Source organism: Ailuropoda melanoleuca, chromosome 4 (assembly GCF_002007445.2).
Source record: "Ailuropoda melanoleuca isolate Jingjing chromosome 4, ASM200744v2, whole genome shotgun sequence".
NCBI classification, from domain to species: domain Eukaryota; kingdom Metazoa; phylum Chordata; class Mammalia; order Carnivora; family Ursidae; genus Ailuropoda; species Ailuropoda melanoleuca.
In genome coordinates, this window is record NC_048221.1 from 28,968,429 (window position 1) to 28,981,189 (window position 12,761).

The 12,761-nt window shown below is 43.8% G+C and overlaps 1 protein-coding gene across 3 annotated transcripts in view; it reads left to right on the top strand.

Annotated features, from left to right (window-relative positions):
• PTPRG (protein tyrosine phosphatase receptor type G) overlaps window positions 1-12,761 on the top strand; it is a 691,435-nt gene that overhangs the window by 554,809 nt on the left and 123,865 nt on the right. For all 3 annotated transcript variants that reach the window (XM_019795516.2, XM_019795515.2, XM_019795517.2), the window contains exons 7-8: window positions 919-1,076; window positions 11,115-11,307. In XM_019795516.2, the coding sequence (XP_019651075.1) occupies window positions 919-1,076; window positions 11,115-11,307 (351 nt within the window). The remainder of the gene's footprint in view (window positions 1-918; window positions 1,077-11,114; window positions 11,308-12,761) is intronic.

A 12,761-nucleotide genomic window follows, 5' to 3' on the forward strand; every position in this document is an offset into this window, starting at 1 on the left:
TGCTGTTCCCACAGCTCCACATGCTCTTCTCCTCTTTTGCCCCCACCCTTCAGTATTGACTGAAGGTAGCTTCATCTTTTTCATTGGTTGAGTCAGGGCTATGCAAGCTCTGGTATCAGAATGCCTGGGTTCGAATCCCAGCTTTGACACTTAGGAGCTGTGTGACCTTGGGCAGACACTAACCCTTCCACACCTTGTTTTTCTCATAAAGTTTTTGTCAGGTATCATTTTTAGGTCTTGGTTGAAATATCATTCTTTCTACTTAAGGAAAGACCCCTCTGCTTTTGTAAAAAGAAGAAGCCCATTTTCAGGGCCCCCATTTTATAAGCTCTGGGCTGTATGTTGGTTAGGTTTCACTTTGATATGGAGAGGTACTGGGTGAAACCTTAATCAGATGTAACCAACTTCAGAATTGAACTTTACCGTTGGCTGACAGTTTTCTTTTCACGCCAAGTCTCTCGTGGGTGTCCCAGCATTTATGCCACTGACTGTTAGTTCCTAAGTATCAGATGGGGAAGGGTTCGGTTGGCAAAGCAAGATTGGGAAGGGGTGGGTTACATAACATCAAGTCCATTTCTTTTCTGCAGAACTTCTCAGAGACTTGACTATGCTCGTGTTTTGTCTGTTCCCCGGGGGAGTGGGGGAGAAGGAGGGACCGCAGGTTGCCCAGGGGCGCTCTTCATGGAAACCGTTTTTCATGAAATACAAGGCACCGTGGTGCCCCCGAACCCCCCCCCCCCGGGAAACACTGCTTTGTTAGCCGTGGCCCTCCCACCACCAAATGCCAGTGCTTCTCAGGCTGTAAACAAACAGAAGGCTTGTGATGGGGCACCAGCATGCTGGGGGTTTGAGTGTATGTCTGCAGCATAATATGACTTAGCATCATTGTGCCTTTCTTTTCCTTCTTCCTCCGCACAGAGAAGGAGACCTTTCTGGATCCTTTCGTCCTCCGGGACCTCCTGCCTGCATCACTGGGGAGCTATTACCGGTACACGGGCTCTCTGACCACCCCACCGTGTAGCGAAATTGTGGAGTGGATCGTCTTCCGGAGGCCTGTCCCCATCTCTTACCATCAGGTAGATATTCAGCCCCATGTGGGACCTCAGTGTTCACTTGTTTTGCGTTGACTTAACCATTTAACATGGCCGCGACACACCCGTAAAGATGTTTTGTTTTGGGTTTTTTTTTGTTTTTGTTTTTTGATCCTTTGCTCCCCATCAATTCCTTCTGTCTTTCCAACAAACATGTTTTTTAACCCAAGAATTGTCGCATGTTTTCTCAGTCGCAAATTAACTGGCTGAGGAGAACTGCAGGTATGAGATCAGGTGTTACATAGGTATTCGATCTTGAGGAGAGAATAGCTGTCCTCTGTGATGATGACAGCTTGTGCCAGAAACTCTGCTAAGCTCTTCATATGTGTTCACCCATTTAATCCTCATGAACACCAGTCCTCTTTGTACCTCCTTTTACAGAGAAAAGATACAGAAGTGAACTAACTTGCCCAGGGTCACACAACCGGTTACTAAACCATAGTGTCTGGTTCCCAAAGATCACGCTCTGAACCGCTAAACCTGCCCGAAGTTCAGAAAAGGGAGACATTTATGTACACGACAAAATGAAAGAGTAAATACCATTGAGCTCTTTCTGTGTGCTAAGCACTTTACATATGGCCAGTTTAGTGATGCCCAAGAATTCATGGCTGATGACTGTGGAGGCCAGAAACCAAGCCCAGGCTGTCTGATTCCAAAACCCATGTTGCTCACCATTACACCAAACTGCTTCTCTCTGAGTGTGGCCTGGGCTGGTTTCCTAGGAGGGAGGATTTAGAACTTGGTGAAATGGAGATGGGATTGGGGCCTCTGTCAGAGGAAGAGGAGCCACTGAGTGGGTGGGAGTAGGAAGGGGTGGGGAGCCTTGAAGCCACCTCATGAGGGATAATAGATGGAAGGAGAAAATTCCAAGAGGGGCTGTATCAGTCATCGTAATGCAGCATGCGCTCAAGTAGAACAGTATCTTTCTTCTCCGTAGTTTCAGGAAGTACAGTCAGCAGTAGTGGGTAGGACTGTAAGACAGGGGATTTGAGCCATTAAGCAGGACTGTCTAAAAATGGAAGGTTCTTATCAGAGCTCCTCATGGAAATGCCTTCCCAGAGTGTGACAGGTAGGAAAAAGGGATGTTGTCATGGGCCAGGGGAAGCTCTAGAGTTCTGTGACAGCATCGGTGATAGAACTGAAGACACGGGATCTGGCTGTGATGGGGAATAGTTCAAAGATTGTCCTAAGAAAGGCAGAGAGTTCGGAATAGGGAGTGGGGGAAGTAGGGTTGGATGGTGTCCTGGTCAGGTCTGTTCTGGAGTTACAGAAACAGAAAGCCATGTCAAGGTAGCTCAGGTAAGGGAGTATTTTTAAGGAAACAGTGGGCGAGGCATCCTGAGATGGAGCCGTCATAACCCGAACTGTAACTGGGAAGCAAAGCACCCACCCTCTCTCTCAGGGGCCATGCAGGCTCTTAAATCTTGGAGTTTCTGCCATCGTTCTGTGATTCTGTATTTTTGCAAAATTCTCGTGCCTTCTCCCAGTTTGTTTTGTTTTGGTTACCTGGCCGAATATGGTTGCCCTGGTACCAGGTGACCTTTCAACTCAAGAGCCAGCTACCAACTGACGACAGTGAGGGTCCTATTTCAAATATTCAAGAAGATAGATCTGAATCGATGTTGGTCAGCCAACAGCTTGGCTGGCCTTGGGTCACGTGTCCATCCTTAAATAAGTCAGTAGAGGGACCAGGTAGCTTCCTAAGACATCCAGTGTTGCTGCTCTGAGGGTAAATGGAACAGGTTGTTTTGAGACACGTTGTCCCACTAACAAAGTTAGGCCAGACAGACTCAGCCTCACTGCTGTTGGCAAACATTTTACTTCGAGAAATTTTTTTTCCTTTAATTCTTCTCTGATGACAAAAGAAGTACTAGCAATTTGGTTGCCGAACAGGATCTGCCAGCTTTAAGAAGATAATGAAATAGGAAACGAGTTTTCTTCCTAAGGGTGAAGCCAGCATTGTTTTATTAGAATAAAGTAAAATTGCAGTCCAAATATTTATATCCCCAGGGTTGGGGCAGGGGATTTTGAAAAGAGATGCTTTTTGTCCATTAAGATAGATGCTTTTGTCTTCAAAGATATAAAGGCTTGAGATAATGAGGCTAAGAAATACAAGTCTGGCCACTTTTTTTTGTAGGACACTCTGTGAAAGGGGAGAGGCAGAGAGTAATAATTGTGTAGTACTGGGTTTTATTAGAATTTCAAATATTTTGTGTGTCCCAACAAGAGGCAGAGTTGTAGGCTTGGATGTCTTGTCAAGTGTTTGTCAATTAGAAGCATTTTGACATTTGGTAATTGGGCGTCTTAGAAAATGCTAAGTTAACATCTATTTACCCTTCACTCCCTGCCGCTCAAACCAGAGAGACGTAGTAATGGAAGATTTCTTCTCTGTGACTTGCAGTATATGACTTGTCTTTAGGTAGTTTTGTTTCAAGGAAATAATGAAGAAATCAATTAATCATATTGGCTTCCCAGTTTCTTTACTATAAACCATCCTTAGACAATACTTTTATCAGACGCAGCTTCACCTATCCCTCGCTCTCTCTGTCTCTCCCAAGGGAGGAAAAACAGCTCATTTTCATGTGGCCAAGCGGGATCCTTGCTGGCACACTGCATGGAGGTCACAGTGGTGTCAGTGCTCAGAAGGGAAACCATTAGCCATCCAAGTATTATCACTTCAGACCTTCCCACCCTGACCCTGCCAACATTCTTTCGGAAGTTAGCACAGAATGTTCATTTCAGAAAGGCAGACAGCCAATGCGGAAAAGCAAGTAGACAGAATCCCATGTCTGCTGCTGTCAGAAAGAAAACATTCCTAGTTCCTCGTCCTTCTCTTTCTCCAAAGATTGTTTCCTCTGTTCTCTTCCCCCTTATACCGGGGGGGGGGGGTGCCTATAAGCACTGAAAACGAGAATGTGTGGGTAGCACTTGTATGATGGCTTGTATGATGTGGATTTCTTTGAAGCCTTCCAGATAGGAACAACTACTTACTTTGCCTCTTTTGTGAGTCTCCTTGGACATTCAAACCAGCCCTGTGAGCTCTGACTCTGGCCCGGTGATAATCTAGATCTAAATACAGTTGCTAAGGGAGTCACATGTTGGCTTGGTTGGCCAGCAGTCAGCGTGGCTTAAGTGGTGTGTTCCACTAAACATCTGCTGTGAATAGTAGACAAACTTCGTGTCGTGACTGTATCATCCAAACAAAATGGCGGCACTCTCAGTGCTGGTTTACGAGGTCAGAGGAGCAAAACTAGCGCATAGAGATGGTGCCTGTGTTGTGTTCATGATCAGTCAGAGAATGTGATCATTTGAGTCCAGTATACAGGGATGCGTTTTATTCTAGAACAGTGGCTCTCAAATGATGGTCTGTTGGCTATTGGAAACTATCCCAACCTTCCCTTTCCAGGACTGTTTGCCTCCTGTAGTTTAAAATATGATACTGCCTATAATTTTTCCTAGCGTGAATTTCGTTTAAGTGCTTCTTGGAGGCTCTATCAAAAAAGCAATAAATAAATATGAAGATGTCTAGTTTGTTTGCTTTGGGATATTTCATTTTTTTTCCTAACGATAAGCTGGAGTGGTTAGGAAAGGTTTATTTGCAATACCTTTTTTTTTTTCTTAAACCAATGTTATCTCTATCATAAAGAGCAGAGAAACTCTTTTGAATTAAGACCATGTTCTTTCTATTCAGAGCCAAACTGCCTGGGTTTCATTCTTGGCTCCATTTTTCAGCCAAATGATTGAGCGACCTTACTGCTTACTCTGTGCCTCAGTTTTCATCTGTAAAATGGGGATGTTAAGAATACACCCATTTCATGAAGTCATTATAAAGAGTAAATGATGGAATGTGTGTGGCATGCCTAGGCGAGTGCCTGGCACCTCAGGGCGTGTGCAGGACATATTAGGTGGATTTTTTTTGTTGCTGTTATTAAATGATCACCAAGGCTCTAGGGTAGCTCTGTCTGGTAGAAATAAAACACAAGCCACATACATAATTTTCTAGTAGCCATATTAAGAAATGTAAAGAGAAACAGGTGAAGCTCATTTTAATATTATATTTGATTCAACCCAATATATCCAAATTATTATCATTTCAATATAGGGAGCTCACCACATTTCTGGTGGAACAGCTGTATTTGGCTCCTGGCTGTTGCAGCCCTCACGTTTATCTCAAGGCCAAGACGACTAATGAATCCCATAATTCAGAACGCTCCTGTTCAAACACCTCACAATGCACAGTGCATGTGAATAGAGAGCATTTTTTAAATGGTGGGGTTAAGGTGTCATTATGAATACCAACAGCTCTTTGGTGGTAATTATGGTTAAATTCGTTTCTTTCTGTAGAAGGCCTTTCTATAATTGTCCTCATGCAAAACTGTCTATGCTGCAGGAGGGACATGTCCTTGTAGTTAGCTAGCTGTTCTTGGATTTTATTTTTACAGCCATGGTTCAATAAGTAAAACTTTGGATGCTCCGGGCTATTGGGAATTTAATATTCCATCACTTGTGTTTAATAATGAGGCAACGCAACAGGGCCTGCCCTGTCACCCCTCAAATGTGTGGTGAACTTGAAGTGTCTCCGTGACCTTAGGTGTGACATTTCAGTTCTTAATGCTTACCCCGGCATTTATTATGATGTTTATAATGGACTCTGGTTTTGTTTAAAGGCCATTATATGCCCATCCTATAACACATTGTGCACATCAGCCTTTTAATGGTTCATAATTATATTACTTTTGATTTTCTCTCATTTTTCCCCTTCAGCCATGATGGTCCCTTCCCCGCATCTCGTGGATGAGAGCTCTTGCTGCACACGAATAACATGAATAGATTTCAACTTCCCTTTGATTTGAACCGACAGATTAAAAACTAATTATTCTCTGTAATATTTTTATAATAAAAACTAAGTTGAAATGATTTATATACACTTCCAGCCAACACATTTGCAATTCAAGGTTAAAATTGTTCTTGAAACAGCACCAGTTAAAATGCAATTACAACTCCCCAAGCAGGGATAAAAGAAAGAAATGTTTTACATGTTCACTTCAAAAGTTAAAAAGTCGATTTTACATTATAGAAATAAAAACTTTCATTTATTTTTACTAAATGATAAAGACTTCATTAGTTATGTTAAAGTAAAGATAAATCCAAGTGTGTTTATTACTTGCCTCTGGAAAAGAATAGGTGAATAAGTGTGGGCTGTGTGTGGTACACAGCTTTTCCTCCTTGTGCCCACCATCTTGTTCCTGGTTGCCGGTTCCTTCTGCATTGAGCCATAAGCTGTTTCTGTCCAGAGTGCAGAAAAGCGCAAATAGATTTATGTTGCCAATGGTGGGTACCCTGCGTGAGTGGTCTTTCAGGGTCAGCTAGGAGGAACTCTTTGGGGACTTCTATTATCCATTCAGTAACTCCACTGCAATGTTACCCTTTTCCTGAATAATGCTTCAGGCCTATTATGCATGTGACATGAAGTGGCTGAGAGCATGACAGTCATACAGACCTAGGTTTCTATACTCACTTCAACAGAGAGGGGTGGGTGGGAGAGTGCGCATGAGCAGGGGGAGGGGCAGAGAGAGAGGTAGAGTTAGAATCCCAAGCAGACTCAGAGCTGAGCTCAGAGCTTAATTCCACGACCCCAAGATCACGACCTGAGCCGAAACCAAGAGTAGGACGCTCAACCAAGCACCCCAGTCACTTCAATTCTTGTTTCCTCTGTGATCTTAGGCCGGTCATGTAAAGTCTCTAAGCCCAGTTTTCTCATCAGTCACAAATAATGATAATGATATGATAATACCACTGACTTTATGAGACTTCTGTGAGGAAGTAAGGAAGAAAAGGAAAGCACATAACACTCTCATCACAATGCCTTGTACATAATAAACACCCAATAACTATTAGCTGCTAGTGTTAATGATATAATAGTGTTAACAATGTTGCTTCTGTTACTATGTTAAACTAAAACAAGTTAGAAACCAGAGGAATGTTTGAATACCGTAACAAAGTACCTGTCACAGAATGCGTTTGGTAAGTACACATTCCAAGGAGGAAAGGAGGAAGAAACAGATAGAGCATCTTACAGTTGCTGGAAGTTTATAATACAGTCATAGTTGCCACGTTCCTCATAAAATAAGAATAATAATAGTAATGTTCATAATGCTTAGTGAATATCTACTGTGTGCCAGGAATTATCCCAAACACGTTATATACAGTAACTCATTTAATAGTGGCAAAAAACCACGTGGGGTAGGTATTAATGTTATCTCCATTGTACAAGTAAGAAAACTGAAGCACATGAAACATCAGATACTTTGACCAAGGTCACACATTTAGCAAGTGGGGATTGAAAACAGGGTTTTGAAACCAGGTAGCAAGAGTAAGAGTTCTGAGGTTGGAGAATTAGGCACAGGCCAGATCCTTAGGGCCCCACCATGAGAACTGGAGGCCCTTGAAAGTTTTTGAACAGAGGCTTGATGGCATCCTGTACATTTTAAGAAAATCACTGTGTGGCTGTTAAGCAGATCTAGAAGGGCTGACAGTTTGTCCTGGGGCTGCAGAGTTAGGCAGTGCTGCCATGCCGCACAACTCTAGGGGGCACCTCCTCATTGTAGTCTTTATAAATGGCTTCCCTTGGAATCAAAAAGTAGAGGTCTGGGTGGTGGTCGGGTTCACCTTTATCGAATGTAGTTACAAGGCCAGGGTAAGGATCAAGGGACAATGGGAAGTAGTAGTAATGATTTATCCGTGGATTTCTCAGCCAGAGTATCACTGTTCACCTGCCAAAGTGAAAACGTAGACTCCGCTGGCCAATCCAGGGATCATGGTGGTTTCCACTCAATGGCCAAACATGCGAGGTACCAACGAGAGAGACCTCTAGTAATTTTCGTTCAACTTAGAGGAATGACAGGGTTTTAATGAATGCTGCCAACCTACCGAAGGACGTTTGATGAGTCTGCTAAGCTTGACCTCCTTTTCCTCTTTTGTATGACTGTCAAGCGAAGCTATGATCCAGCTGACAATATAATATCATCCAGGTCATCAGTTCACTCTGAGAACCGTCACATCCTTCCTTGGAAATCTCTGGGCAAGTTGAGTTAATGACAAGGAAGCAGCCGAGCTTTTAAGCCATAGCATGTCATTAAGCTGTAAGAGCAATTTAAGCAAAGGCATTTTTGTGTTAAATTCAGAACCTGCCTCTTTTTACAGTTATATGACTAATTCTTTCCTGAGGCATCAGAAATAAACTTTTTAGGAGAACTAAATGCTAGCTGTGAAAGAAGCAAGTCTTCTAGAGAATAAACAAACCTTAGAGTCAGATTGCCGAGACAGTCTCCAAGGCCATCCTTTTCTGGCATCTCAGAGATTAAACTATCTCAGGACAGATGGCTGCTCTTCCAGAAAATTTCCGGTCTAACTTGCTATGTATAGCAGCCTGGCCGTCTACAAGAAAAAAAAAAAATCACCCTGAAAGTTAAGGAATTCTTTCTATTCAACTCTCGTCTCTAAGGCTTTAATTTAAACCAATTTCCTCTTTTCGGCCTTCTCTGGACATGGAGAAGAGCTGGTCAGCATCCTCCACATACGAGGGTCTTTAATCAAATTACTCCTAACTTGCCTTTTCTTTAGGCTAAACACTTCCCACTTCCCTTAACCTTTCCACACGGGATTTAGCCTCTGTCTCTGTAATCACTTTGGTTGATCTTTCCCTAGACGGTCTCCAGAGAGTCTTTGTTCATTCCTTCCATGTAATTTTAAGAATTTATTTTCTGTAAGGAAACTCTGAAAGCTTCTCTCCTGTATGATGTGTTCAGTTCTGAGTTGGGTCATCCTGTCAAGTGAGTACACGTTGACAGGCTGAGGAGCTTGGGTTTCTTCAATACCTCCAATTATCTTCATCTGAGTGGGTCACATTTGGCAGAGGAAAGAGTCCAATTTTCTTAATTTGTCTGCTTGTATTGCCTTTCTCTCTTCACAATAAATGAAGAAGGAACACCGCAAGGAAGAATGGGGAGAAAGGCAATTTTGAATAGCCACCATAAGAGTTGTTAGAAGTTACGCCACTGGTGGAGAATTGCAGTAACACCACAGGACCAGATTACCTTTGCTTTTATTAGGCTGGTTGAGTGGTCATTCTGGCTCTATTACCTTCATGAAAAAGCAGAAAAGTTTTCCTGGTTTGTTATCACTTTACATTTGCAGGAGAATTGGAGGGGAGGTGGAATGATAGGTGAATCGAGGTACTTAAATGATTTGTCTTTGCTGTGATCCCTGTGCACATTCATTGCTTTCTCGTGCAAAGGGAGGGAGTTTCAGATCCAGCAGGCTGAGAAACACTGGGGTTAGTTCCAGGCTTCAAGATGACCATCCAGAAACCCAGGTTGGGGGCGCCTGGCTGGCTCAGTTGGTAGAGCGTCTAACTCTTGATCTGAGGGTCAGGAGTCCAAGCTGCACATTGAGTGTGGAGCCTACTTGAAAGAAAGAAAGAGAGAGAAAAGAAAAGAAAAAAGAAAAAAGAAAAGAAAAGAAAAGAAAAAAGGAGGGAGGGAGGAAGGGGAGAGAGAAAGAAAAGGAAGGAAGAAAGAAAAGAAGAAAGAAGGAGGGAAGGAAGGGAGACCATAGTAATATTCCTGTATATTTAACATTGGTGTTGGCCACCCTCTGGCCCCTGAAAGCCTAGGGTAGCCACCCAGTGGCTGCTTGGGAAACATCTGACATCATTCACTTTATAATTCTCTGCTGCGGAAAGCATGCTGATTGGGTACTCAAGGAACCAGATGGGCCAGAAAGAGTTCATTCCGTTTCTTTTTCATTCCATTTTCATCTCCCACTTCAAGGAGTTAGTATTTTCCATGGCTGGGCATTTTGGATTAATTTTATTTCTTTGGTGACCAGAATAACTTTGTGGTCCACTGAGAACAGGTCTCTGGCATCCAGCCTCAGCTTCATTTCTCTTATATCAAAACATTACTCCGTGTGTGTGTGTTTTTTAATGAGCAGAAGATTGAGGGCCACAGAGAGTCCTTTTTAATAATGGAAATATGATCTTGGAGTCCTGATTTTTTTTTCTTTGCTTTTCCATAAACATTTGGTCTGTGATCTTGTGGCAAGTGTTTTTAATAATATGAACAATAATGATAGCAGCTAATCTTTACCGTGGACTTAACAGCTGCTAAATAATTTAGATGTATTTTAATCTCTCCAGTGACTTTATAAGATAGCTACTAGTATTGTATCTGTTTTGTATAAAGTATCTATGATGTTGACAGAGATTGAGTTACTGATGCTTTAATGGTTTGACTGATTACCCATCTGGGAAGTGTGGACATTGGGCAGTTTACCTCATGAGCCATGCACGCAGCAGCTTTCTGCCTTTGCCACTTTGCTCAGCCGAACCCCTAGCACGTACGTAAGAAGGTGCTTAGTAAGGACTGACTCACGAGTTCTGACGGAGCTCTTCTGGGCGAGAGACTGTTTTAGGCGCAGCCCATGGATTATCTCATTGAGTCCCGGCGCAAACCCTATCGGGGTGGGTGCTGCTGTAATTATCACTCTTGTACTGAAGGACCGTTGGGGCTCAGAGCAGGGAAGCAGCTTCCTCGGGGCCACGGAGCGGGTGAGCCTCGGAGCTAGAATTTCCATCCACGTAGTCTGGCTGCGGAGCCTGCCAGTTTCACCATAACCTCGTGCTCCTTCCCAGAAGACTAACGGTCTTGCCAGGGGCCAGAGCAGAAAGACGGGAACTCTCTTCTGAGACACAAACTAGACGAGTTCTGTACAGGCCTCCTCTGGCGGAATGTTCTCCCGACTCGCCAGCAGGACAGAAACCACAGCCAGATAAGCCTGTGGACAGTGGTTCCAGCAGGCAGCCTGTGTCCTGCTGGGTTTGTCAGCCTGGGCCTTGGGCGCTTCCTACCATTTTGTGTCCTTGTCACACACACACACATCCACATACCCCGCCCGTGTTGTACCACATCGCTTTTCTCATTCTTGGTCTTCTTCCCCTCCCCTCTCTGGTTCTCTGTTCAGCTCGAGGCTTTTTACTCCATCTTCACCACGGAGCAGCAAGACCACGTCAAGTCGGTGGAGTATCTGAGAAATAACTTCCGACCGCAGCAAGGTCTGAATGGCAGGGTGGTGTCCAAGTCTGCGGTTCGCGACGCCTGGAACCACGACATGACAGACTTCTTAGAAAACCCACTGGGGACAGAAGCCTCTAAAGGTATATTTGGATTAAGTGCCCTTGCCTGAGGAAGATGCCTTATCATCAATTACTTTAAATTAAAAGGAGTTCCAAACCAGCCAAGAGTTGGAACTTGGTGTTAAGAGCATATGTTTCTCTGCTAAAAGAGACTTGTCTGGATGATAAATAGAAGCAGTTGTGGGAATAACTTCAGTTAAATAGATATGTTCAGAATTGCCCTTTTGACTAGTAATATGTCAGTCATTCTGTTGGTACCTTTACCTTGTAACATCAACACTAACTGGGGAATGTCTAAAAGAAGCCCTTGGGTGTCTTACCTTGCACCTGCCCCTCCACCCCCTGCCCTTGGGATCGGGATGCTGTCTCTGACTTCAGGCACCCGCACCTTCGACTTGCCCCCCAGCACTCCGCCCTGCAGCACGCCTTTACCTCCTTACCGACCTCCTCTGTACCAGGCAAGACCTCCAGCTCTGGCCCTGCACCCCCTACCAGACAACCATGTGGCCTTTTTTAAACCATTATTTAACAGTTTGATTTCCATATCCGCTAAACATGAGTTTATTATTTTCAGGTATCTTAATCTTTTTCCATTTCTACATTCTCATGTGAACTGAACATAAATTTCTGTCCCCGGAAACTAGAAAGTCAGATTCTACCCTCACAGCTTAACTTCAGGCTCTGTAATTTGCCCTCATTGTGGCTTCGAGCTCGGCAAACACTTAGAGAATAAGGCTGATCAAAATTCCAGTACCTGGGGGCACCTGGGTGGCTCAGTCGGTTAAGAGTCTGCCTTTGGCTCAGGTCATTATCCCAGGGTCCTGGGATCGAGCCCTGCATCTCCCTCTCCCTCTGCTGCTCCCCCTGCTTTTGCTCCGCCCCTTCATTCTCTCTCTCTCTCAAATAAGTAAATGAAATATTTTTTTAAAGAAATTCTGGTACTTGGAAGGGAGGAAGGAATAAGAAGGAATTTTCTTTGGGTGTGAAGAGATGGTTCTTTCCTAAGCCAGTGCTCTCCTCTCAGAAATTGTGAGCTTGGGTAATATGGGAAGGGCTTGTGTCATTAATCAACACTGGACACAGACTGTGGTATTTTAGGGGGTAAGTTACACAGGGATGTTTTGTTTTCAAGAGTGCCCCCACCCCCAATAAAAAGGACCAATTTACTGGCATATGACCTTTGTAGGAACAGGAGGGATGCGACTATATTCCACAAATAACTGCACTGATGTGCACTTTGATGATAAGAATGAGCCCATTTTCCAGGCTCATATATCTGAAAAGAAGTTAACAGAAGAGGAAAAGGAGCTTAAGAATGTGATCATTTCCTTCCTGTCTGTGTGGTTTTGTCTGAGGATGGTGAGAGAAGTAGTCTGGCCAGATGCCATCAAGAAACGCTTGAGATTCAAGTAATTTGGAGCCGACCCTTTGTCAAGGGCGTCATTTGTCAGCTGGGAACAATGGGTGGGTTAAGA